The 22,241-nt window shown below is 34.8% G+C and overlaps 4 protein-coding genes across 4 annotated transcripts in view; all 4 read left to right on the top strand.

The window, feature by feature from the left end:
• Positions 1–12: 12 nt before the first annotated feature.
• Positions 13–3,436, top strand: LOAG_00329 (hypothetical protein; the record flags this gene model as incomplete). The annotated part of the gene is made up of 8 exons (XM_020445403.1): positions 13–288; positions 520–584; positions 929–1,041; positions 1,392–1,482; positions 1,946–2,058; positions 2,543–2,647; positions 2,944–3,075; positions 3,248–3,436. The coding sequence occupies exons 2-8, from the start codon at positions 557–559 to the stop codon at positions 3,434–3,436; spliced, it is 771 nt and encodes a 256-aa protein (XP_020304130.1). The 5' UTR covers positions 13–288; positions 520–556.
• A 425-nt stretch (positions 3,437–3,861) lies between these two features.
• Positions 3,862–4,774, top strand: LOAG_00328 (hypothetical protein; the record flags this gene model as incomplete). The annotated part of the gene is made up of 3 exons (XM_003135868.1): positions 3,862–3,949; positions 4,185–4,336; positions 4,670–4,774. 3 exons carry the CDS (start codon positions 3,862–3,864, stop codon positions 4,772–4,774), a joined length of 345 nt encoding a protein of 114 aa, XP_003135916.1.
• A 1,686-nt stretch (positions 4,775–6,460) lies between these two features.
• Positions 6,461–21,039, top strand: LOAG_00327 (pre-mRNA-splicing factor 8; the record flags this gene model as incomplete). Its single annotated transcript, XM_003135867.2, has 44 exons — positions 6,461–6,702; positions 6,953–7,113; positions 7,510–7,644; positions 7,848–8,011; positions 8,170–8,382; positions 8,517–8,648; positions 8,821–8,926; positions 9,477–9,690; positions 9,757–9,853; positions 9,943–10,108; positions 10,198–10,341; positions 10,510–10,654; positions 10,776–10,968; positions 11,047–11,170; positions 11,241–11,414; positions 11,667–11,852; positions 11,951–12,085; positions 12,205–12,308; positions 12,463–12,591; positions 12,726–12,930; positions 13,013–13,113; positions 13,188–13,362; positions 14,022–14,204; positions 14,291–14,407; positions 14,573–14,691; positions 15,253–15,481; positions 15,574–15,792; positions 15,867–16,001; positions 16,105–16,269; positions 16,365–16,511; positions 16,586–16,746; positions 16,983–17,174; positions 17,281–17,518; positions 17,616–17,744; positions 17,836–18,024; positions 18,112–18,192; positions 18,540–18,698; positions 18,789–18,968; positions 19,159–19,233; positions 19,488–19,667; positions 19,806–19,966; positions 20,279–20,428; positions 20,554–20,759; positions 20,882–21,039. The coding sequence occupies exons 1-44, from the start codon at positions 6,471–6,473 to the stop codon at positions 21,037–21,039; spliced, it is 7,008 nt and encodes a 2,335-aa protein (XP_003135915.1). The 5' UTR covers positions 6,461–6,470.
• A 326-nt stretch (positions 21,040–21,365) lies between these two features.
• Positions 21,366–22,241, top strand: part of LOAG_11473 (WD repeat-containing protein 48) — a 6,334-nt gene continuing 5,458 nt past the window's right edge. Inside the window, exons 1-3 of the mRNA XM_020448354.1 lie at positions 21,366–21,604; positions 21,790–21,881; positions 22,039–22,140. Coding sequence (XP_020301495.1) covers positions 22,108–22,140 — 33 coding nt within the window. The 5' untranslated portion in view covers positions 21,366–21,604; positions 21,790–21,881; positions 22,039–22,107. The remainder of the gene's footprint in view (positions 21,605–21,789; positions 21,882–22,038; positions 22,141–22,241) is intronic.

The following is a 22,241-nucleotide window of genomic DNA, read 5'->3' as shown; positions in this document are numbered from 1 at the left end:
AAGCATCGTTTTCTTTGGTCTAGAAATGAATGAATCCAAATCACACTGGACCCCAGATTGCTACAAAATCTAGTCTGCATTAAAATTTAGATTTGGTTGTCATTTCAGGATTCCCGGTCACTGGCAATGCTAGTCGGTACAGTTGCCTCATTTGCCTAGCAAGAGCTACTGGTTATCATTTTGAAGCGCAGTCATGCGCTGCGTGCGCTGCATTCTTCCGTCGTGCCATCGTGCATCGAAAAGTGTTCATTTGCAAAACTGGCATGAATAATTGTGCCGTCCATTACTGTCCGTTTCGTTTATTTATTTTCAATCTGTTTTAGTGTAAGATATGCTTCTTTGAGCGAAACACTACTGAGAGTTCTTTTCGAGTACTTTCTCAAAATCCATTTCTGAAAATAACTATTCAGGGGAGGCATAGTTCATTTCTTCCAGCATGTTCTCAAAAATTCAAAAACGATGCCTAAACTGAGAACTATTGATCTCTTACGAGTAATAATCGACGTAATTTACTTACAGCCACACGTCAAGTGTGTCAAGCGTGCCGTCTACGAAAATGTTATTTAGTGGGTATGAAAAAAATTGTAAGTTTTTTTCGGATATATATTTATTTCTTTTTAGGAACTGCGGTATGTGAGGAGTTAGAGTTCGTAATTTCTGTAACATTTCGACTACTTTACTTCATCATGAGAGCTCTTGACAAATATCACCATTTATCCATTTTTTATATCTGTTTCTATATTTCTTATCGGTTGGAAAAACTTGTTTGCATAATGATTGATACCAGAACAAATATGTCCCTATCATTTACTTACTTTTTCAGAAGAAAATTGGGTCATATCAGATAATGCGCACTCTTGTAATCTTTTAAAAGTTTCCTCGTTAACTGTACTTTAGTTTTTCAAATTTGAAACCCTGAAATATTTAGCTGTTCAGCCGAAAAAATCGGAAATAGAATATCATCGCTTGTTCGCCACAAAATCGGGCCTCAAAAGAAACAAACGATTTGGTGGACAGTTGGAACAAGATGTTCAGACTGAGGTCGGTCTTTTTTTCTTCAAATTTATATCTTAAATCGGAAAGTGAAGTGAAAAAAAAAAGTCGTACTCTCATCATGAAAGAGGAGATGATTGCGCCATTCGTGTTTCGCTACCATAAATAATGAATCGAAGTGAGCAGCTTTGTAAAGGATAGAGAATATTTTCAGATTTCTGCTCACCACAAGCTTAGAAAGTAGGGAAAATTTCCGTCCTTGCTAATGCCTCTAAAATAAATTCTCTGCGTGGGTCCTAATCCTAAATTACTATTGTTTTTATCATTTCGCTCGATTCGGACATTGCTGTTTCCAGCATTATCACCATTCTAATGTATTCTAATATGATATTCTTCAGTTTTCAAGTTCGCCAATATGCCTAGTTTCTTCTTCACCTTTACCGACCACGGATTCTCTATGTAATCATATGGATTCTCGAAACACCTCTGGTACCAGTTTTTAAATTGAAAAATATTTTTCACAATACTTTTAGAGAAAGTTGCAGGAAGAAAGATGAGTGTATAAAAAATTATGGAAAGAAGTTGATATAGTCTGGTGAGAAGATACATTTTTCACATTGCGTCAGTACTCAAAAAATTAGTGTTGTATAATTTTATCAAATCAAATTCGTTTGTTAGAATGTCATTACTTTTTTCTTCCTCATCGTATTTTGTGTTTTTGTGTTTTTTTGTGACTTGCTTCTCGCTATCCATTTTCAAATGGAAAAGTTTTTTCAATTTTATCATGTAAACCAGAACCATACTGTATATTAGATTATAGTTTGGAGAACATGAAAAGTAGAGATATCAAACTTAGTAATTGCACGTTGAAAATATGATATAAAGAGGAAATGATTGTGTGTTTTTATCATGTCTCCGATTTATCTTTTATGAAAGGAGTTATTTTTTATAGGAAATTTGTGCGATGATGGAAATGATGGCATGTTGTCGATAAAATGCAGCGGTGCTGCCGAATATAACCATGCGATGAGTAGCAGTCAGGTGTTGCTTCACACTAATAACAATGTAAGTTTTTTATATGCACCCTCTTGGACGTAAAAAAAAAGCCAGTTAGTGTCCTTAAGATTATGACTGTATTTCAAATCTTTTGCATATTTCATGTAAAGGATGTAAGGAATTGAAGCCAATAAATAAATGCGGAGTATATTTCTAGATGTCTCAAAGCTAAGATGATATTGCTACCTACTGATTGGATGTGTGCAAACGCCCTAAAATCGCTTGACTATCAAAATGGATTAATTATTGAAATTTTGATGTTCCTTAAGAAATCACATTCAGGCACAATCATGTGGAGCTTATTATTATACCATCACTGATAAGTCAGCTACACTGGATAGCTTAATGGAGCATTTTTTTGATTTGAGCATGATTGCGATTTTGTTTTCTATCTATACAAATTTTCAGTTAACTGCTTCATCTTGCCACACTCTCTTCTTTGATGTCAATAGATGTGCAGATGATTTTAAAGTACCTTCTTGAACTTTCGCAGGTTTTACGTCGATTGGTGGCAGAAGAACTGAAAATTGGCGAACGTCGTCGGATACTGTTTTGTGAAAGACCAGTAGGCAGTATATTGGGAAGATCTCAATCATGCGTAAGAATTTCCACAGATACTTTGAATGGGCGTGAATACTCATATGTTAATGACATCCATTCGAAAGAATACACTTTTACGACTTTAATAAACTTACTTTCATAATACTTCTCTAAAAACTATCTAAAACGCGTTTCGACTTTGAATTGCTTTCTATAACTTCAAAAAAAACTTTATTCAAAGCAAAAATATAGATCTAAACAAACAAATCATGATGTACATACTACGCTGACAACTGATTCTCTTTCCCGTAATTGATGCTCCAAGAGCTCTTCAAAGTTAACTATTCCTTTCAGCCATATACCACTGAAGAAATATTCCCGTTACGATTCCGAGAATTTCGCAAGTCAATACGGACACACATTTTGTTGGTCTATGAATGGTTACGAAGTTGGCCAGATTATGATTCTTTCACTAAGTTTGATCAGGTTATATATGAATTAGTGAATGCTGGTGAAGATATATCACATACTAGAGAGAAAAAGCATTTGGAAAATAAGCATCCAAAATAGATTATTTTAAGCAACAACATAGTTGAAACTGATTAACGGTAGATACATAAAACAGTGGCATCTTTTTCCGACTCATCGGTTTTTGCAGATAACATTTTTGAGAAAATGTGTATTGTATCATACGATTCTGGATCCTTCTTATATAACGTTGCAAATTGGTTATCCGAGTCGATTCGTGATGCAGAATGGTGGATTCCTAGCAGTCCATGAAAACTGCAAGGAAGGATGGGAAGATGAGAAAGAGATTTCAAGCACGACAAAACAAAAGTATTTTTAATCTCATTTGGAGATGATATATATACATATATATAATCCAATTTCGAGAGATTTAAATTTTAGAAGAAATTTTCAAGTTCTCTTAACCCCTTTATTTTGTTTAATTCGTTGTTCTGTATTGTGACTCATTAGAGCATTTCAAAATATCAAGACATTAAGATTCTAGAATAAAGCTCGAAAATCTACTGAATGTAATGGACGGATTCCACTTTTCGATATCGACTGCAAAATAATTCTTATGATGGCGAATATTTTTGTTACGACGGGGCGAGGAAAATCCATCGGACTTCTGAAATTTCAATTTCCTCCTTTTCCTCTCATAATTATCATGACTTTATCCTTTCATGCAACAAATAAACCATACAACTTACTTTATTATGCTGTTCTTTTTTTTTCCGAATATATCGGCCGTTATTGAAGCAGTTAATGTCAGAAATAGTGGAACCGATGGTCGCAATGAAAATGTCACTAGAGGAATTTGTTGCACTGAAAGCGTTTGTTTCATGGAAAGGAAGTAAGCATAAATCACGGCGAGTTAAAAACAAATACAAACTAATGAGCGATATTTCAGTATAATTCAAGAAGAAGATTACAACTTATTCATCGGAACCGGCTTCAGTTACTAATTAATAACTCCCGAAATCACGAAGATTTTTTAAAATTAATGTTCTTCCATAAACATTACACTTCCGACTGCAAGAATTTTGAGTTTCCGTCCGAGTGTTTCTCTTTGATAGCACTTGTTACAGCAATGTGTGAAATAAGTGACGGAAATAAATATGCAATGAGAGCAATGCTGGATGAACTTTGCACGTCACTGCATCAATATTATGAACAAAACCATCAAAATGATCTTTCGGAACGTTTTGGTAATATCATCCTGTTACTCTCTTCTGTCTTCGTAAGTTATTTGCATTGCTGATTTTGGTTTACTTGAAGTTTTGATTTAGGATCTACGTTTAATTTACTAGTGACATCACTGCACCAGATTCAGTGTTTATATCTTTCGTACGATACACCACAACTTAAAAATCTTCGGTACTTAATATAATTCTGCACCTATCATCAAGAAATTTTTGACATATATTTCACTTGTTTTCTGGACAGTTTATTCATAAATCTACCCCGTTTAAAATAATTTATGTTTATCATCTTTTTAAGATATAGAAATAAGTTGTATAATTCAATAACAGCCATCGATTACCATCAATTAACTTCGTATGTCAGCTTTCAGGCTGTTGGTCTTCAGTTTGTTGAAAGTCACCATGAAGTAGCTTTTTTTGATCTATGGCAGTTGGACAGCTTACTAGTTCAGCTCCTGAAATGTGAAAATCACTGACAACACGATTGAAAAATTATATTTTGGCCAAGCTGCAATCATTTACAAATTTCTAATCAGTGGATGTTCAGATGTTAGATATAGATTTTCCTCTTTCTTCCGAGTTGACACTCTAATTTTGCTTGATTAGTTGTCGCTAGGTCTGGATCGTTTATTAGTAGTTCGGAGTGGTTTAAAACAGACCATAAATATTGCGTCTTTTTCAAAAAAAAAAGAAAAAAACTAAGTTGTCGAGATGAAAAACGCTTGCACGCAGGTCACAATAGTTTCTTCTGACCTCTAGTCATATTAATGAAACGAACTTCATCTTACCTTCTATTAAAAGTGTCGCCACTTCTGAGAGTGTAAAAGATTATCGCCAAAATATGTCGTAGATGGTAAATGTTTCGCCAAAATTATACTTTTTAAAATCTTGTTTTCTTTGAGTTTATCGACTTTAGATATAAAACTGACCACAATGTTTATTTTAATCTGCAAACAAATATCTAGTCAGTCTAAATTTTAAAAGCTCTAAATTCAGCAAAAATGCTAATATAATAATCACTCTCGAAGTGCTCTACATTATTTCACATTGTTTGCTAATGTCCAACGTTACTACTGTTATAAATGCTGATCCGATCTGTCGTTGTAAGGATTACATTTTGCTCCATGATTTGCTACGGTAATTCGCATATATGTCAAAATTTACTGGATATAATACAACATAATGTAAAGAGCAAAGAATCAGGACATCAATTATCAAATAAAAAACTAAACCAGAAAATGGTGTCAAGATCGATTTGGGAAATGAAGTAATTCAAGAAATTCTAGTCTAATAAAAAAGTTTTTCTCAACTTGAAGCTTTTTAAATATTCAGTTTAACAAAAAAGTAGGAACATTGAGACATCAAGCAACTTATGAAGGAGAAATGGTTCGTGGCCGGTTGGTATTCTGGACAACAGAATTATCACACGAGGATTATCTCCAGCCCTTAAACGCTTAGAAAGGAACCATGAAACAAACCCATAGTAAGAGACTCGTACTAAAAAATGACTCATACTATTATACAAATGATATTCCCCTTCTCATTTCAGGTTTAAAATATCTTCTGGTCTCTTAAAATTATAAAGTTCTCGCCGACTTGCGTCCAATTAACTTGGAAGAACTTATAAAACCCAATTTCCAAATGATTTTCTCCGTATAGGAATAATTAGCATATGGATTCTATGTTGTCGTAGAAAGTATGATTCTTGAAGAGATATATTGGGTTACCGTAATTTATTGTTGGCATACACTCAAAAGTATGGTGCAGGGAGCGATGGGTGTCGGGGTGTGGGAGGTAGGTAAGTAAAATATATGGATGGTAGGTTCGATTAGGATATTTGCGCGTTAGTTGCCGTTTCATCAAGTTTGCTTTGCAATATGTACTGCATATGTGCTGAAAATATACGGTCTTGCTTGACATAAAAAGACTATGCCTGCATAAGGCAATTTCTTGTACTGACTGGAGCGACGATGATTCCTGGTAATGATGACTCCATCCCATTCGGGAATCGTGCTAAATCAAGATAGAAAATAGTTCGATGCCATCAAGAATTAAATATCGTAGTTCGTACACATAGTGGACTGAGTAACGACTAGGTTTTTATTTGCGAAACGTTTCAGGTCTCGTGAAAGATTTGACTTCTAAAGACCTCATTCTTTGGTATTTACAGGGATGTCATTGCCAGTATCAGCGCCATTTGGTAATGTCACTTCACAATCCGGAACCTTTTTCCAACCACCCACACAACCACAGTCTGGAGGTCACCATGCTGGTCCACCACAAATGCTTCCTGAAAATATTCTAGAAGAGAAGGCACGGAAATGGAAACAGTTGCAATCGAAGCGTTATGCGGAAAAACGGAAGTTTGGTTTTGTCGATTCACAAAAGGAGGACATGCCACCAGGTTTGACTATAAACTTTGCACTGACGATATGTGAGATTTTATCTGGACTATGGAAAAAAATCAAGGAGAAATTGGAAGCTTTATCTAAAAGATATCTTGGTTGATTAACATCTGTTCTTTTTTCTTTTTTTCGAAACACTGACATTTATTCGCAGATTTTATGCAGAATACAGCAACATTTCATGCTACATCTTTTACTTTAGGAAGTTTATGCCTATTATATGCTAGATTTTGAGAGCAGTAATTTTAGAGCACGTCCGGAAAATTATCCGTGATCACGGTGACATGACATCACGAAAATACCGACATGATAAACGGGTTTATCTGGGAGCTTTGAAATATATGCCCCATGCAGTCTTGAAACTTCTTGAAAACATGCCAATGCCATGGGAGCAAATTCGTGATGTCAAAGTAATTTTTTGAGACATTTGAATTTTTCATTTTACCGAATAACCGAACTAAATCTGGGGATATATTTCAAATTCGAAGTTTTGCGAAATTAGAGTTCTGACATCAGATTTGATGGCTTAAATTCAGGTTTAACAAAAGTGAAAAAAAATTCAGGTCTAACAAAAGTGGAACTTTTGGTTGTTTATCAATAATTTGTCAATAGAATTTACTTCAAAATTTTTAGAATATTGCGTTTTAAAAGGGTAGAAAGGAGAGAATTATACAGTTATTGGAATTAATCGATAGATAGCTTACAAAATAACCGTTTTCCAATAAAACGAAACAGTTTGACTGCTGTAGAAATATTTCATCGTTTGTTGCTAGTCTATAAATACAATTCATGAAGTAGTTTTTTAGGTGCTTTATCACATAACAGGTGCAATAACATTCGTGAATGAAATTCCTCGTGTGATTGAACCTGTGTACATGGCGCAGTGGGGTACAATGTGGATAATGATGAGACGAGAAAAAAGGGATCGGAGACATTTCAAGGTAACTCATGCTTTTCATTTTATGGCTGTTTTTTTTCTTTGGAAAAATTTAGTTAAAAAAAAAGTTCAAGTTAAAAGGAACCGGTCAATTTTTGTTCAAATACGATGGTTAAAAAAGTTAAAACTGGTGAAGATGGAGAAAAACTCATTTAAGAGATTCGTCAAATAAATTGGGTATGCAGTTTATATTTTTTTTAATTTCAGCGCATGCGTTTCCCACCGTTTGATGATGAAGAACCACCGTTGGACTACGCAGATAACATTCTGGATGTAGAACCTTTAGAGCCAATTCAAATGGAACTTGATCAGGATGAAGATAGAACTGTTGCAGAGTGGTTCTATGACCATAAACCGTTATCTACAACTAGGTTTGAACTCCAGAATATCCCTTAGTAAATAGTTGAAATGTATTTCTGCCTTTCACATCAGCATAAGATATGTGAATTTAAAAGCAATAAATCTTTTTTTTCGCATATTACAGAGTTCTTTTTTTCTCAGATTTGCTGATGAACTTGTTTTCTTTTAGATTTGTTAACGGAACGACGTATCGACGTTGGGCGTTCAGTATACCTATGATGGCTACCCTATATCGTCTCGCCAATCAGTTATTGACAGACCTTGTGGATGATAACTATTTTTACTTGTTTGATTTAAAATCATTTTTCACGGCCAAAGCTTTAAATGTCGCAATCCCTGGTGGCCCGAAATTTGAACCATTGGTTAAGGATCTCAATGCACTGTAAGTGATCTTTACTGCCTTTAACTTCTTTTATTTCTATTTGATTTTTAAGGATAAAGAAATCTGAAGATAGTGAACGAATTTACGGTAGATAATTTTAAAATCCAAATAATAATGTTCACTTCATTTTATAGCGATGAAGATTGGAATGAGTTCAACGATATAAACAAAGTGATCATTCGAGCTCCCATCCGTACGGAATACCGAATCGCTTTTCCGTTTATGTATAATAATCTTATAAACAGTTTGCCAGTGCAAGTATCTTGGTGTGTTTTATTTTTTAAAGAAATTAAGGTTATAAAACTCGGTAGTAAATGGTTAACCAGATGGGTTCTTTGTTTGCTCATAAAATTCGGAAGGTATGGTATCTCTCTGGTAAAAACGTAAAGAAAAAATTACAACCTATATCTGTTGGTGTTGGTCATAGCGTTTCTTCAGGTACCACACACCTTCCGTCGTTTTCATCAAAACGGAGGATCCAGATCTGCCAGCATTTTACTATGACCCTCTGATTAATCCAATAGCGCAGCGTTCAGCGGAAAAGGTTGTAATTTAAATTCCAAATTTAATGGTTTTTGGAAACGAAAGAAATAACCTAAGGGTTCTTCGACAACATCAAAATTATTTCTTTTTCAGTACAACAAAGGTTCTGAAGGGCATGATAAAATGACCCTTTTGATTGTACTACGTACTTTGGTATGATTTTTTGTTCTGAAATTATGTAGGTTTGGAGTTGGCAGATTCTCGTGTCCAAGACATGAGAATTTGCTTAGACCTAGTTAAAAAAATTCGGTTCCTTCACTGGGTCGCTTCAGTTTGTTGAAAACATTGGAAAAGAACCTTACAAAATTCTCTTACTTCCAAGGTACTTTTTTTTTAAAATTCGGTTCCTGTTGGACAATGATTTGATCATTATATTTATCAGATCGATAACAGAAACCAAAATTAGAGTAGCCATTCATATGAGGCGAGCGGACTGCAATAAGTGTCAATAAAGATCGCGAGATTGTAGTGGGCACATCTACAAGGCAGTTTTTTTTTTTTTTTTTGCGGTTTGTATCTTTCAAACCTTGATGATGATATGAAAGTTCTAGAGTAAGGAACCATCTCCAATCGATGACGAAGATTTCATACTCCCAGAAGAAGTTGAAGCAATCTTCAGTGAAGCGCCGCTTTATACAGAAAACACCGGCAATGGAATAGCTCTAATGTGGGCTCCACGACCATTTAATATGCGTTCAGGGCGTACGCGAAGAGCGATAGATGTACCGCTTGTGAAATCCTGGTACCGTGAACACTGTCCATCTGGTTTGTTATCATAATTCTCAAGTAATGTTTGCTTAGTTTACAGCAGAGACAGGCTTTAAATTTCAGGAATGCCGGTGAAAGTTCGTGTTTCGTACCAGAAATTGCTTAAAGTTTTTGTGCTAAATGCGTTGCGTCATCGGCCGCCAAAACCTCAAAAGCGTCGGTTGGTTTATTTTATCACTGTTTGGGATGCCGGAACACTCTTTTTACTTTTTTCTCGCTGTTTTGCTAAATAAATTGAATTACTTACAGTTATCTGTTTCGATCATTCAAATCAACCAAGTTCTTCCAATCAACCACACTCGATTGGGTTGAAGCTGGCTTGCAAGTATTACGGCAAGGCTACAACATGCTTAATTTATTAATTCATCGCAAGAATTTGAATTATTTGCATCTGGATTATAATTTCAATTTGAAGGTGATATTTTAGTAACTCGAATTGTAGTCGTTGTTCAATTCTTTGCTATTGAATTTCTATTGGATTTAACCATTTTCTAATGTTTGCAGCCAGTGAAAACATTAACAACTAAGGAGCGCAAGAAGTCTCGTTTCGGCAATGCGTTCCATTTGTGTCGTGAGATTTTACGTCTTACAAAATTGGTGGTTGATGCTCATGTTCAGTATCGATTAAATAATGTGGATGCTTATCAGGTACATTTGACAGCACTTAGTAAATATATTTCAAGTTCAAAATATTTTGGGTTCAAGATATATTTTATTTTGAGTTTGAAATTTGTTAAATTTTTTCTTGACACATTTCGAAGTTATCAAATGATAAACTACTGATGCTAATCAATAATCGATTACTTACTACTTTAGCTTGCCGATGGCTTGCAGTACATTTTTTCTCATGTTGGTCAACTTACGGGCATGTATCGTTACAAATACAAGTTAATGAGACAAGTGCGCATGTGTAAAGACTTGAAACACCTGATTTATTATCGTTTCAATACCGGACCTGTAGGTGAGTTGAAAATTGTTGTTTAGAATTATCTTTACAAGGTGTTCTAATTACAATTACTGCAGCTACTTCTATAAAGAAAATATTGAGAGAGATTATTAAAATGAATGATTTGCAAGTTAAGGTAAGGGGCCGGGATGTGGTGTGTGGGCACCGGGATGGCGAGTATGGCTTTTCTTCATGCGTGGAATTACGCCACTTCTGGAACGATGGCTTGGAAATCTTTTATCGCGACAGTTTGAAGGTCGTCACTCGAAGGGTGTTGCGAAGACTGTAACCAAGCAAAGAGTAGAATCGCATTTCGACCTCGAATTAAGGTAATTCTAATTCGTCGTTCAAAATTTCATGTAACCATAGCTAGCTTTTAACGTCATTGAATTGGAAATTTGATTCAGAGCTGCTGTAATGCACGACATCCTTGATATGATGCCAGAAGGAATCAAGCAGAATAAAGCTCGAGTAATCCTGCAGCATCTGAGCGAGGCATGGCGTTGTTGGAAAGCTAACATACCGTGGAAGGTAAAACATTTGATTTGATTGAAAAACTCTGGATTGTGCCATTCAAAGCAAGAAAATTTTCCATATTCAGGTACCTGGATTACCAACACCAGTTGAAAATATGATTCTGCGTTATGTGAAAGCAAAAGCGGATTGGTGGACAAATTCTGCTCATTACAATCGCGAACGCGTTCGCCGTGGTGCCACTGTTGATAAAACTGTCTGTAAAAAAAATCTTGGCCGCTTAACGCGTTTGTATTTGAAAGTATGTTTTCATATTTCCATTTAAAAACATATTTTTATTTTCATATTTCCATTTAACAACATATTTTTATGCTTGCTTTTACTGTCGACATTATTTGGTGAACAACTTTATTTTTTAGCCACTGAGAGTTTTACAAAACCATCTAAAAAAAGCAAAAGCAAGCATAAAAATATGCTTGCAAAAACGTTTTGTAAAACTGCATTTAATGTTTTATAGATTTATATCAGAACAGCCTTTATTTTATAATTTCAGGCTGAACAGGAACGACAGCATAATTACTTGAAAGATGGCCCATATATTAGTGCTGAAGAAGCCGTAGCAGTTTATACGACGACTGTACATTGGCTTGAATCAAGACGTTTTTCACCAATCCCATTCCCACCGCTCTCATACAAACACGACACTAAACTACTTATTCTTGCATTAGAACGACTGAAGGTACAAACAAGCCTTCACTAGATTTGATTTAATTCAGTTCTAGGTTTGATTTTGTTTATTATTAGTTGTTAGAAGTCAGTAGAATCTTATTATTTTAGGAGGCATACTCAGTTAAAAATCGTCTCAATCAAAGTCAAAGAGAGGAATTGGCGTTAATCGAGCAGGCGTATGACAATCCTCATGAAGCACTTTCACGTATTAAACGACACATGCTGACACAGCGAGCATTCAAGGTTGTTTGACTCATAATATTTTTTCTACTGTGAATTTTTTGATATGTTTTGTTTTTGTAGAACTTGTGAATTTTTGAAGCACTACTTCAATAAAAGATCAGTCATTTCCAAAATTTCAGGAAGTGGGAATTGAATTCATGGATCTTTACTCCCATTTAGTACCTGTGTATGATATTGAACCACTAGAAAAAGTCACAGATGCTTATTTGGATCAGTATTTATGGTATGAAGCAGATAAGCGTCGACTGTTTCCAAATTGGATTAAACCGAGTGATACTGAGCCGCCACCGCTTCTTACATATAAATGATATGTTTCAGTTTGTTTGCGCATTTTTCAGTCTTGTATATTATCTCCAATTTATCTTTCGGTTTTTTAGGTGCCAGGGTATAAACAATTTACAAGAGGTTTGGGACACTGTTGAAGGTGAATGTGATGTTATGCTGGAAGCAAGGCTAGAAAAGGTTTATGAAAAAATGGATTTGACATTGCTGAACAGATTGTTAAGGTGGGTGACGTTTTCGCATAATGTATTCTTGTTATTTGTCGGCGCGAACCTCATTTGCAAAATGCAACACTATGAGATGAATGGATTTAAGCACTGTTAGATGTTTGTTTGGCGAATATTATTTCATATTTCAGATTGATTGTTGATCACAATATTGCCGACTACATGACAGCAAAAAATAACGTGTTAATCAATTACAAGGATATGAACCACACCAATTCGTTTGGTATTATTCGTGGATTGCAGTTCGCATCGTTTATTGTGCAGTACTATGGATTAGTTTTAGATCTCTTAATTCTTGGTCTTAGACGAGCAAGTGAAATAGCTGGACCACCTCAGGTGAACTTTACAAATGAGATTTGTCGACTTTAAGTTAAAATGAGCAAAAACAATGTACACGATGTTTACGACAATATTCCAGTGTCCCAATGAATTCCTCACTTATCAAGACGTTGCAACGGAGATTGTGCATCCTGTTAGGTTATACTGTCGGTATATCGATAAAATCTGGATCTTCTTCAGGTACTGGTTTTGAGTTCCAAATTGTTGAAGCATGTAATATTAACCAGTTTTACGAAAAAAACTACATTTTCAAGATTCTCGGCTGATGATGCAAGAGATTTAATCCAGCGCTATTTGACGGAACATCCAGATCCAAACAACGAAAATATAGTTGGTTATAACAACAAAAAATGTTGGCCACGCGACGCACGAATGAGATTAATGAAACATGATGTTAACTTAGGCCGTGCTGTTTTTTGGGATATCAAGGTTTGCTTCTTTAAAATTATTAAATCGCAGTTAGACTTTAACACTGTTTACTGCTAAAGAAAACCAAAAGTCAAACTTTGGTTCTTACTGTTCAAAATGGGGAAATCCCATCATTATTTGAGAATTCAAAAATCCAACATTTTATATAATTTGCTCACCGTCTTTTATATTTTGCTCATTTTTTCATTTAATTTGTTTTCTTAAAAATATTTATCCACAGAGATACACTAAAATCTTATGCTTAAAATCTTATTTGTAATATACTGACAATATTGTGCTGTTAAGACGCACAAAAAACATCTTTTTTGGACTTTTAATTCATTGTCGTGAATGGATTTCTGTTTTTCTTAGAGAATAAGTTACATGAAGTGGAGTCCCAATTTTGGTAATGCAAAAATGTCTTTTGTATAAGTGAAATCCGCCTTTGAAATTTTTTACTTTGCTAAACTTACCGTTTTTTTCTTCTGATTGAAACAAAGTTGACAGTAGTGAGTTTTTATTCATTTAAAGAGTGTAAATGGATAGGAACAGTATTGTAGTAGTGCAACAATTATAGATAAAATTTAGATGGATGGCTTAAGACTATGGCAAGGTCTCATCGTTGAGATCACCGTTGAGGGGCTCAAAAAATTTAGAGTATCATGAAGTAGTAGTTGCAGAATCGCTTACCTCGATCAGTTACCACAGTCGAATGGGAGAATTCATTTGTGTCTGTGTACAGTAAGGATAATCCAAACTTGCTGTTTGATATGTGTGGTTTTGAGTGCAGAATACTACCGAAGTGCCGTATGGCAACTGAGGAGCTGACACATCGTGATGGTGTTTGGAATTTGCAGAATGAGGTTTTTCTTTTTGTTTTGCTCTACTGCTGTGACTTTTCAAATTCAAGTTTTTTTTTTGAAGGTTTTAATATTTTGTTATCTTAAAGGTTACGAAAGAACGTACGGCACAGTGTTTCTTGAAAGTTGATGAAGAATCTTTATTGAAATTCCATAACCGTATCCGACAGATTCTTATGTCTTCTGGATCTACCACTTTTACGAAGGTATTTTACGATCTTCATTTGTTTCATATGTTTCATTTTATGTTTCATATTTTATTTTTCATGTTTCATTTGATGTTTCATTTTACGATCTTCATTTGTTTCATTTGTTTTCATTCACTTGCTGACTAATAATTTCTAAAATAAGTTGGCTATAATCGGTTTCAGATTGTGAACAAGTGGAATACGGCGCTAATTGGATTGATGACGTATTTCAGAGAAGCTGTTGTTAACACTCAAGAATTGTTAGATTTGTTGGTGAAATGTGAAAACAAAATCCAAACTCGGTAATTCGCTCATCATTTTAAGAATCGGATCTGTCTTTTTTCTAGAAATTTTATGTTTCATCGCAAGATTTGAGAATGATGACCTAGAACAAAACACATGTTGACATCGTTAGTTTCTTCTGGAACACAGATTTTTTACCTTTTTGTGGGATGCAGTTACACAACTGCTGAGAGATGTCCACTAAATGATTAAATGGTCGTAGTCAATAGTATTTAAGATTATTATATATCATTGCAATGGTTTTGCACTAGATCACTATCTATAAAAAGAAAGAAAAAGCATGGTAGCGTAAGAAGTAATGATGCATTTACATATAAATAATCTCATTATTCTAATAAAACAATGCCAGTGATAATGAATCGGTAGTGATAGTACCAATGGTTGAAGTAATTATCTTTTTATTTCGTATAGAAATTAATTTTCCTTCATTTTTATTCAGGTATACAGAGTCTGTAATTTTATAGCGCTTGCTTAGCAAATTTGTGTCTTTCTTTAGTTCCCTTATCAGAAATGCAATTAGAATTCCATGAAAGTAGTTAGCAAATTTCCACATGTTTTAGTATCAAAATTGGACTAAACTCAAAAATGCCTGCCCGCTTCCCACCGGTGGTTTTCTACACACCAAAAGAAATCGGCGGATTGGGTATGCTTTCAATGGGACATGTGTTGATTCCACAGTCTGATTTGCGATGGATGAAACAAACCGACCAAGGTGGAATTACTCATTTCCGAAGTGGCATGACGCACGATGAAGATCAACTTATCCCGAACTTATATCGTTACATCCAGGTTTGTTCGGCGATTTTCTATTAGATGTCTTGAATTTAGTGAAATATAAGTTTTCTAATAATTTTGTTCCTTCAAAAATTTCCCATTTTTAGCCTTGGGAAGCCGAATTCATCGATTCACAACGGGTGTGGGCTGAATATGCTCTGAAAAGACAAGAAGCAAATGCGCAGAATCGTCGTTTAACTCTTGAAGATTTGGATGATAGCTGGGATCGTGGGATTCCACGAATTAATACGTTGTTTCAAAAAGACCGACATACATTGGCGTATGACAAAGGGTGGCGAGTGAGGACGGAATTCAAAACTTATCAGGTCTCAAAAGTGGTCAAAAGTCGTCTTTGAATAATTGTTTTTTTCAGAATCGTCTTTGGATAATTATTTTTTAGATTCTGAAACAAAATCCATTCTGGTGGACACATCAGCGACATGATGGCAAATTATGGAATTTAAATAATTATCGCACAGATATGATTCAAGCTTTAGGTGGTGTTGAAGGTATTCTCGAACACACGCTATTTCGAGTATGTTTTTCATCTTCATTTCAAATTAAATGATGTTTGTACTCAATTTTGCAGATTTACAATCAAGTTATTGACACTAGTAGTAGGTGGGTATTTTTTCTAGGGTACGTATTTCCCTACATGGGAAGGTTTGTTTTGGGAGCGTGCATCTGGTTTCGAGGAATCGATGAAATTCAAGAAATTGACAAATGCTCAACGATCTGGTTTGAATCAAATTCCGAATCGGCGTTTCACGCTGTGGTGGTCGCCTACTATTAATCGAGCTAATGTTAATTTCGTCATACTTTCATATTTGGATTATTTGTATCGTATTTGATGTTTGTTGTTGAAGTTTATCCAAGTGTCGAAGAATTCACCGTACAGGTCTACGTTGGTTTCCAAGTGCAACTTGATCTTACTGGCATCTTCATGCATGGCAAAATTCCGACGCTAAAAATATCGTTGATTCAAATATTTCGTGCTCACTTATGGCAGAAGATCCATGAATCGGTTGTTATGGATTTGTGCCAAGTATGTTTTGTATACCGGAAACATGAGAATATAGAATCTAGAATTCTTATTTTCCAGAAAAGAAACATTTTTAGGTATTCGATCAAGAACTTGATGCGCTCGAAATCCAGACTGTACAGAAAGAAACAATTCATCCTCGAAAATCTTATAAAATGAACAGCTCATGTGCTGATATCCTTCTTTTTGCACAGTATAAATGGCACGTGTCTCGACCATCGCTGTTAGCTGACACGAAGTACGTCATTATGTTTCGAACTTTTATCCTATATACTAATACGTTTAATTAGCTTGTTGTACCTGCCACTAGCAAGTTTGCCTGGCAATATTTATTAATCACCTGTTTAAAAAACAACAACTATGGAGCAGGGATCCATAAGGAAACCTTGCAAATCTTCGATAGATGAAGGAGTTGTGAGCTCTTGATATATTATCCTCCTCGAACAGGCATCTTAATCTTATCGAAAATTTTAGGGATGTAATGGACAACACAACAACCCAGAAGTACTGGTTAGATATTCAGTTACGTTGGGGCGATTATGACTCACATGATGTTGAACGTTACGCGAGGGCAAAATTTCTTGATTATACCACTGATAATATGTCAATTTATCCTTCGCCAACTGGTGTTTTAATTGCAATCGACTTGGCGTACAATTTATATAGGTAGGATTTCTCTTTTTCATTGAATTTATTGAATTTTGCACTTGACAACTTAAATTTGTTATTTTTATTTCTGTTTAAGAAAATTCAATAAAATCGACTTTTCCAGTGCATATGGAAACTGGTTCCCTGGTATGAAACCACTGATTCGACAAGCCATGGCCAAAATCATCAAAGCCAATCCTGCTTTTTACGTATTGCGTGAACGTATCCGTAAAGGTCTTCAGTTATACTCATCTGAACCTACAGAACCGTACTTGACATCGCAAAATTATGGCGAATTATTTAGCAATCAGATTATTTGGTTTGTAGACGATACAAATGTTTATCGAGTGACGATCCATAAGGTTATTTTCATCACATAAATTTCTTTAAAGCAGATAATTTTTATTTTGGTAAAATCATAAATGTCCACTCTATACACAAAACTTCAATTTTTTGCAGACATTTGAAGGAAACTTAACAACAAAGCCTATCAATGGTGCCATTTTTATCTTCAACCCACGAACGGGACAACTTTTTTTAAAAATCATCCATACAAGTGTATGGGCTGGACAGAAACGGTTAAGTCAGGTGCGCTTCCTTGATTGTATTCAATTTTTTTGCATAACTTTTAAGTCATATAGTTTCTAATCTCATTTTGTTTTGAGAGAATATGTTTTAGTTAGCTAAATGGAAAACGGCTGAAGAAGTAGCAGCTTTGATTCGTTCTTTACCAGTTGAGGAACAGCCGCGTCAAATCATCGTGACACGAAAAGCCATGTTGGACCCTCTGGAAGTTCACTTGCTCGACTTTCCGAATATTGTTATTAAGGGATCGGAATTGATGCTACCATTTCAGGCTATTATGAAGGTTGCTGTGTAATTTTATTGGAAGAAATATTGTTTTCTACCTGTTCATCGATTTTAAAATGGAAGGTTGAAATCGGAAAATGTTTAGGTAGAAAAGTTCGGTGACCTCATTTTGAAAGCAACTGAACCACAGATGGTCTTGTTCAACTTATATGACGATTGGCTGAAGGTATGATTCGGATTTCATTTTTGTTGCAATATTGTTTATGCTACTGGACTAATCAAAAGCTTCTGTGTCTTGCAGTGCAGGCGACAATTTTTTAAATTTTTTGTCTATACTGGAAATATTGACTTCATATTTTCGAAACATACACTTTTACTATTAGTGATATAATCGAACTCTGATTTTGCTAATATAGCTGAACCCTGGTTTTGTAAATAAGTTATCTCTGCTATTGTACTTTGATCATTAAATGTGGCTTAAGTATTGATATTAAAACTAGTGATGATCATCAGCGAGGAAAAAGGTGGGAGAAAAGAGTCTCAGACTCTTATATTAATCAGTTTTCATTTTAGACTATCTCTAGTTACACAGCATTTTCACGTGTCATATTGATAATGCGTGGTATGCATATCAACCCAGACAAAACGAAAGTAATTTTGAAACCAGACAAAACAACAGTAACAGAACCTCATCATATATGGCCGTCTTTAAGTGATGAAGATTGGATTAAGGTTTGCATAATTCTTCGGACTGCTAATTCTCTTCGTTCAAAAATTTAGACTTTTAGAATAGAACTAATTAAATTATTTTCTGTGTTTCAGGTTGAATTAGCTTTAAAAGATATGATTTTGGCCGATTATGGTAAAAAAAATAATGTGAATGTTGCATCACTGACGCAGAGTGAAGTACGAGATATTATTTTGGGTATGGAAATCAGTGCTCCATCAGCCCAACGTCAGCAAATAGCTGATATTGAAAAGCAAACAAAGGAACAGAGTCAGGTACATTCATCTATGGAATTTTCAAAGTTGACAATAGGTATTGCAGATTTCATATTTGAACTATTCGGCAGAATGACTATTCTCGAATTTGAAAACCTTTTCAATATTATTTGTTGTGTTTGGCAAATCAGCTGAAAATCCGTATGCTTTTGTCAATTTTGTCAGTTCGTTTCCATTCTCCGATCTTCAGGTAACAGCTACCACAACCCGTACGGTCAACAAACATGGAGATGAAATCATATCGGCAACAACAAGCAATTATGAGGTGATAGATTCCATATAGAATTCCGAAATATTCTTGAATAGTCTATAAATTTTATAAATAAAAGACAATTTTATGAAAAGATAAAAAACTGCTTAGAGATCAGCTGGATTAAGTAGCGTTTGTTGCAAAAACCTATAATTACTTATTATGTTTGGCAAAACATTAGCTGAAAATGACGTATGGTTTTGTTAGTTCATCGTTTGCACTCATATTGCATGACAAATGGGCTCGGTTATAATTCCTTGATTTTTAAGAGTCAAACATTTGCGTCACGCACTGAATGGCGAATCCGTGCAATCAGTGCAACAAATTTGCATTTACGAACGCAACACATATATGTTAACTCTGATGATGTCAAAGATACTGGTTATACATACATCTTGCCGAAGAATGTGTTAAAAAAGTTCATCATTATTGCAGATTTAAGAACCCAGGTGCTTGTTTATTTTCTTTCTTTTCTTATTTCCAAATTTTAGAGTCCCGAAATATGCGAACAAAGAATTTAATAGAAAAATAAAAAATACCAGTCGAGATTTGATTTGTTGATTTTGACATGAAATGTTTCTTCACAGGTTGCTGGTTATCTTTATGGGATATCACCACCTGATAACCCGCAGGTAAAAGAAATTCGTTGCATTGTACTACCACCACAGTGGGGTACTCATCAGTTAGTGCATCTACCTAACCAATTGCCTACTCATGAATTTATCAAAGATCTCGAACCACTTGGATGGTAAGGACTTACATTTCGAAGATATAGAAATTTTTATTCCGAAAATGGGAAGGAGTGAAGTTTCAAAAAAGATTTCTCCTAATGAAGTAATACGAACTTATTTCTGAGTAGTCTCTTTTTTATACAGCTCATCTGATTATACAGAAATCTCATCTGATTATACAGAAATGATTATACAGCTCATCTTCAAAAGGCTCATTATGCAGTCGTGAACTGGACTTCGTCTAAACATCTGTAATTCTTCATGCTATACCTGACAACGGTTCCGATTTGCTCATTAAGTTGCAAAATTCCTCAAATGATTATTTTTAGGATGCACACACAACCAAATGAACTGCCTCAACTATCACCACAGGATGTAACGTCACATGCAAAAATTTTGTTGGAAAATGAAAGTTGGGATGGTGAAAAACAGTTATTATTACTTGCAGGTGATCAGACCACTAACTTTACGGTGGATTGGTGAACACATTTTTTTAATTTATTCTCGGAACTGTTCGAAATTTATAGCCATTCCATTGTCATAATGGAATAATTTTTATTTATTTTGGTTCCATTTTGCTAGAGTTTAAAATATATAATTTCAGTTTCACTCCGGGATCAGTATCGTTAACTGCTTACAAACTGACTCCCAGTGGTTTTGAATGGGCTCGAAATAACACTGATAAGCAGAGTAATAATCCGAAAGGTTACCTTCCATCGCATTATGAAAAAGTTCAAATGCTTCTATCGGATCGTTTTCTTGGCTATTTTATGGTACCATCATCAGGAATATGGAATTATAACTTTATGGGTATGACTTCATGAATTAGAACTTTCTTTTCCATACTTCATTCGGAATGTTTACGAATCAAATTTTTTAGAATATTCGGTTTATTCTGCAGGAGAATGCATTCACAGTGGTGTTTGTTGCAGGCGTCCGACATGAAGCGAATATGCGTTATGATTTAATGTTAACAAATCCTAAAGAATTCTATCATGAAGACCACCGACCACTGCATTTTCAAAACTTTAAGGGATTCGATGATCCTTTAGGTGTGGCTGCTGCTGACCGAGAGGATATTTTTGCTTGAAATCAGTTAAACTTGCTAAAAGATTCTTTTATCCCTTGGTTATTATTGAAATTTATGTAAGTGTCAAGTATGAATCAGGGGATTAAAATCAGGCAACACTTTACACTATTCAAAGCTTGATCTTTGTTACATGTTGGTGCTTATGAAGTCATAAGGTAAGTTGTTCATTACTCCAACATCTGGCGTTTTCACTGATTGCAGATAAGGAAAATAATTCTAAAATACGAGTGGTGTTGCACCAAATAGTAATCGTGAGATTTCTCAGTTTTTGTCTGCAATTATTAGATATTGTTCCTTTCATTCTCTGTAAAAACCTTATCAGTTTTTTGCTTCTACCATACTTAATATAATACTTTTGTTTCCATGTTGTCCATTGTTCATTTGTAAGTGGGAGACAATCCCCATACCTATTTGGAATATTTTTCCTTTGTTTTCAAATAAATTTTATTGAAAAGCATCAGTTATGTGGCAGAAACTGTATTCACAAGAGATTCAGCCTTTACCGATGACGAGATATGGAACGGAGTTTCGGAATAACAACAAATTGTGGAAGATGACGATGAAAGTCAGTAACATTAGGGTCTTTTTGATTGAACTGTCTCGTTGATTGTTGGGCTAGGCTTTTTGCGTTTTATTAACAGCTGGTCCTAACCCCCGGAAATACTGAACAAAATACTAACAGTTGGCATGTTTCACATATCTCAAGTTCAGATTTTTGCTTGCAAACTTTATCGAATGTCAGAATTTCAGTATGTACGTCAGGTTCTTTTCATTGTTGGCGATTGAAAGTAAAGAATTTTGGCTGTCAGTTCCCTGATTGCAGAGAGGTCACGTCGCCAAAGGTCGGTCCCTCTGGGTTTCGCTTTTTTATTAATTTCTTTAGTAAACTTCGCATACTTATGCATGCGAAGTTCATCAAAGAACATGCAATACATTACATTACTTTATGTTTAAAGTTTCATAGTTTTCATCCTTGAGACGTGAATATTTTCATTGCAGAAGGACGTAGTAGAGGGTTGTTTTTGTGTGATGCTCAACATATTTATTCCGGAAATTTAAGTTGGAAGTATGGCAGCTATTCCGGTGAAGAAGAAAGTACAGGTCAATTACGTCACACAGTTTGTGTAAGATACTCTATATGTATATATATATATATATATATATATATATATATATATATATATATATATATATATATATAT

The sequence above is a fragment of the Loa loa genome, assembly GCF_000183805.2.
Source record: "Loa loa unplaced genomic scaffold supercont3.111, whole genome shotgun sequence".
Lineage (NCBI taxonomy): Eukaryota > Metazoa > Nematoda > Chromadorea > Rhabditida > Onchocercidae > Loa > Loa loa.
Note: the sequence above shows the minus strand (reverse complement) of the source record. Positions and strands in the feature narration are given on the sequence as shown.